The sequence below is a fragment of the Oxyura jamaicensis genome, chromosome 2 (assembly GCF_011077185.1).
Source record: "Oxyura jamaicensis isolate SHBP4307 breed ruddy duck chromosome 2, BPBGC_Ojam_1.0, whole genome shotgun sequence".
In the NCBI taxonomy this organism is placed as follows: domain Eukaryota; kingdom Metazoa; phylum Chordata; class Aves; order Anseriformes; family Anatidae; genus Oxyura; species Oxyura jamaicensis.
In genome coordinates this window covers 8466180-8471105 of record NC_048894.1, presented here as the reverse complement: position 1 = coordinate 8471105, position 4926 = coordinate 8466180, and the positions used below count along the sequence as shown (strand labels likewise).

At 57.0% G+C, this 4926-nt stretch overlaps 1 protein-coding gene across 1 annotated transcript; it reads right to left on the bottom strand.

Moving 5' to 3' along the window:
* Positions 1–1599: 1599 nt before the first annotated feature.
* On the bottom strand, positions 1600–4121 carry EN2 (engrailed homeobox 2). Its single transcript, XM_035319570.1, has 2 exons — positions 3536–4121; positions 1600–1916 (listed from the first exon to the last, which is right to left on the bottom strand). Exons 1-2 carry the CDS (start codon positions 4083–4085, stop codon positions 1600–1602), a joined length of 867 nt encoding a protein of 288 aa, XP_035175461.1. The 5' UTR covers positions 4086–4121.
* Positions 4122–4926: the final 805 nt, after the last annotated feature.

Genomic DNA, 4926 nt, shown 5'->3' with positions numbered 1-4926 from the left:
GATGATTATTCACAGAATCTAAAATTACAGCTTTCGTTTTATAGTGTGATTTTTTTTCCCCTTTTTTTCTTTAAGTTTACACTACTATGTACAACGTGTGTCTATCATAGCTGCAAAATAAAGAGGTTTTAAGGCAAAGCGAGAAGTCCCCCCACCCCAGCATCGCAGGAGAGCCCGTCCCGAGCAGCCCCCCCCCCGGCACACCGAGACCCCACGCGGGACGCGCCCCCCCCCCACCCCCCGTGGGATTGGGGATGGGGGGGATAAAAGGGGTCGGGGCCAAACGGCTGCAAGGCGGCCACGCCAACGACCCCAAGCGCCTCGAAACCCCAAAACGCTGCCGCTCCAGGGCCCGCGGGGCAGAGCCACCAGGTGCCCATGGCAAAGGGGGGGGGGGGGGGGGGGGGGAATAGGGAGGTGGGTGGAAAACCCCCCCCGCTGCCACCGAGCCCATGTGGGGGTGCCAAGGGCCGCCCGCCCCTCGCTGCGACCCCGCGGGTCTCACCGTGCTCCGGGGCCGGGAGAAGAACCAAAAATGATTTTTTTTTTCTTTTCTTTTCTTTTTTTTTCCAAATTTTTCCTTCTCTTTTACAAAATTATTATTATTATTATTATTATTTTGCACCCAAACCCTTGGGGAAGGTGCTGCCGGGACCTGGGCGCTGCAAACCCCTCCCGGCCACGGAGAGGGGTGACCCTAAAGTTTTCCAGGCCCTTTCCCAAAGTTTTCCCAACCAGTTTGGGGAAGGGGAAAAGGGGGGGGTGACCCCCTCCCCTGCAGCCGCGCACGGCCCTGGCCTCTCGCTGGGGGTGTGTGGGGGGGTCGGGAAGGGACCCTGGGCATCTTTCGACACGGTGCTTTGAGATTTCTTTCCCTATCGTTACATATATATATATATATATTCTTTTTAAATTAAATTCTCCACGTCTGTCCCCAAAGCCAGCCCCAGACGCACACAGCGCTAAAAAAGAAAATTAGAAAAAAAAAAAAAAAGAAAAAAAAAAAAGAAAAGGGGAAGGGAAAAAAAAAAGGTAAAACTCATAGAACAAATAGGAGAACTATTTATTCGGTTCACAGTCGTGTGAAATGCAGCAATAAAAATCTTTGGACTTCAGCAAAAGTTGTTTTTAATTTTTTTTTTTGAATTTCAAAAAACAGCGTCCAATGTCCATTAAAACAGCGCTTAAGTCTATAAAAAATGCAACTTAAGCATTCAAAAATAAAAATAAAAATCATAAAGATAGCATCTAAAATCTCCATACGACCGAAAAAAAAAATAATAAAATAAGAATACCGAAACCAAAAAACCCAAACCCCCGAAAGCAAAACCAAACCAAAAGAAAAAAAAATAATAAAAAAAACAATATTTTATAATCAGATATCTTGGATTTTTACACCACCTTACCTGTAAATTATATATACATAGAATATTGCAGAATTATAGCTAATACACAATATTTTCACTATTAATGCTGGTATAATCTTTATACACTGGCCCTTTTTTTTTTCCTTTTTTTTTTTAATTAAATTATTGCATCGTATAAACTTTGCCTGCAAACCCCCCCCCCCCAGCCCCCCGACCCCCCCCCCTCCCCAGGCTATTCACTGTCCGACTTGCCGTCTTTCGCCGTGGTGGAGTGGTTGTAGAGCCCCTGGGCCATGAGGTGCACCGCCAGGGAGTTTTTGCTGCCCGTCGCCTTCTTGATCTTGGCCCGTTTGTTCTGGAACCAGATTTTGATCTGGGACTCGTTGAGGCCGAGCTCCTGGGCCAGGCTCTGCCGCCGCTGCTCGGTCAGGTAGCGGTTGGTTTGGAACTCGGCCTTGAGTCTCTGCAGCTGCTCGGCGGTGAAGGCTGTGCGCGGCCTCTTGTCCTCCTTGTTGGGGTTTTTCTTCTTTGGTTTGCGGGACCGGGGACCTACGGCCGGGAGAGAGGAGAGCACCGACACCGCGCTGCCCCGCCGGCACCCCCTGTCCCCCCAGCAGCCCCTTTTGGGACCCCCCACACCCACCCCCACGAACCCCACACCCTAGCATCCCCTTTTGGGACCCTTCCCCCACCCCCTCCACGGTCCCCTTTTGGGATCCTACACCCCATCATCCCCTTTCGGCACCCCCCACCTCACCCCCCACCTCATCCACCCCAACCCCAAAAGGCTCAGCTGAGCCGCGTCCCTCTCCCGGGGGCTCCCCGCTTTCCCTTCAAAAACCAACCTCCCCTTCCTCCATCCAACCTCCCCTTCCAGAATTTATTTTTTAATCGCTATTATTACCGTTTTAGCCAACGAACCCCCAAAATAATAAAGAAACTAAGCTGGAAAGCGGCCGCGTGTTCGCGCTGCCGCCGCTTTGCTGCAGCCCCCATATGGCCCGGCCCGGCCCGGCCCGGCTGGCCGGGCTTATTGCGGGGAATATTTATTCCCGGCAGCACAAGGAAGCCTTTTCTACCCGGGCCGAGCCATTGTGAGGATGTATGTTAATTAAATATTAACAAAGGAGAGCACCGGAGAACAATGGGGTAAAATTCCAATTATTACCTCGGAGCCCAAGAGTTCGGGGTTTCGGCACCCTACGAACTCCTTTGCCACTCGCCCTACAAACCCTCCTTCTGCCGGTCGCCTCTCCGGGCGAAAAGCCCGGCTGGCCGCTATTTTTTTTGTAGGAGAAAACCTTTTTTTTTTTTTTTTTCCGTCTTTTTTCTTTTTTTCTATTTTTTCCCTGGGAGCATATCTCCTGCCTGGTGCTTCCCATGCTTCCCCCTTGTTTTTTAGCAAGGTTTTTTTCCACCCGGACAGCCTCTCTCCCCACAAGGACATTTCACCCCCCACTATTATTTTTTTAAGGTTTTAATCCGTGTTTTCGGGTGGTTCTTCCCCAGCCCTTGCCTAACCGGAGCATGCCGGAGAAGTTCCCCGGCTCTCGGCGATTTCCCCCCCGCAGCCCCTCCAGAGCTGCCCTGCAGCACATGCGGGGAAATTTAAAGAAAGAAACGAGACGGCAGCAGCTCCGAGGCCTCTTTTGGGGAAATAAACGGGTCGTCTTTTTATGGAGGGGGTGGAAAAAAAATAAATCAAAGCAGGCGAGGCATGCCGGGGGGCAGGGAGCGGAGGGCAGCCCCCCATCCCTCCCCAAAACACAAGGCATGTGCCTCTCGGAGGATGTCCGCGGAGCTCAAAGCTGATTTTTTCTCCCTTTTTTGACAAATGTGGCAGCCGGGGGGGTGGGGGGGGGGGGGCAGTGCCCCGCTCCGGCACATCCCTGCGGCCAGGCGGCCCCGGCTGCGGGCTGGGGGGCGATGGTGGCTGCTTCCCCCCCCCCACCCCCGCCCCCCCACTCTGGCACCCTCTTTTCTCCCCCCTCTTTCTGGGACCCTCGCCCCTACAAAGGATGGTGATGAGCAGGGGGAAGGAGCGGAGGAGGAAGGACGGGGAAGGGTTTTCTGGGGGGATTTTCCTGCCTCTCTCCCTGCCCTGGAGAGGTCGGGGGCGGCCGGGGAACCCCGGGGAGGGGACGGCGGGGAACGGGGGCAGCTCTTACCTGAAGACGGCCGGTCCGAGTACCGCGTACAGTAAACCCAAGCGGGCCAAAGCATGGGCTGGTTCCCGGCGTTGGAGCTGGCCTGGGAGCTATCCGAGTCCGAGCTCACCGACAGGTCTCCTCCGCTCAACCCCCGAGCTTTCAGGGCAGCTTCCAGCGCCGCGGGGTCTCCCCCTTTCTTGGAGGCTCCGTGCAGGGCCAGCCCGGGGGGGCCACCTTCTCCTCGACCCGGCGAACCCCCCCCGGAGCCGGGTAGAGGAGCTCCGGGGGCCGGCGGCGCTGCCGGGCTCCTGCGGTTCTCCGCTCCGGGCCTCCGGGTTTCTCCTCCGAGGCCGCCGGCCTCCTTCCTCCGGCCGAACTCGGGCCGCAGGATGTTGTCGATGAAGAAGTTGGTGATGCGGTGAGGGTGCGGGTGAGGGTGCGCGGCCGGAGGTGGGGGGTCGCCGGGGGGCAGCAGGAGAGCTCGCCGCCCTCCGCCGGGCTCCGCGTCGCCGCCGGACTCCTGAGGCTCGCCGGCCTCCTCGGGGGGACTCCGGCCTCCCTCCTCCATGCTGCGAGGCCGGGCCCCGCCGCCCGCCCCGCCGAGCTCTTTCCTGGTGTCGCCTCCGCTTGGTCTTTTATTATTTTATATATATATATATTTAATAGATTTATGTATATCTTATATACACGCACGCACAGGTGGCTATCGGCTTGCGCTTCTCCTGGGCGTTCAAAATCCAGAGTTTGGAGGAAAAAAAAATAAAAATCAATATATGTTTGTTTAAATTATTGGGAGCCGAAAACCCAGCAGCCGAGGCTCGACGAGTTCCAAGTTGGGCAAAAAAATAAATAAAAATAAAATAAAAGGAGGGCTCCGGGTTCTTCCCGCTGCCTCTCGCCGCGTCCCGCCGCCGCCGTTCAGCCGCTCGGTCCCGTTCGCTGCCTCCCTCATCCGCCGGGGGAAAAAATGTGAAAAAAAAAAATAAAGTAACAAAAAATAAAATGGAAAAGAGGAGTAAGGGAGGGCCGGACCTCAGAAGCCACCGGAGGCCCGCCGAGGGCAGGGCGGAGAGGGGCGCCCCGCGCAGCCCCGCGCAGCCCCGCGGCCGCACATGCGGGGGCCTCGGCGGGTGCGGGGAGCGGGGGGGGGGGGGGGGGGCACGGCCCACCCGCCCGCCCGCCCTGCGCCGCGCTGCCCGCCCCGGCGGCCGCCGCCGCCGCCACCGCCGCGCCCGGCCACTCGCGAGCCCCGGCTTGTTGTCCTCCGGTTTTAACGGGGCTCCGACGGTGACGTCGCCGTCCCGGGCTCCTCGACACGTGCCTCGGCCCAATGGCAAAGCGACCGACGGCACACGTGGTGCTGGGCGCCCCGGTAAGTGACAGCTCCCCCCCCTCCCCGCCGCCCCTCC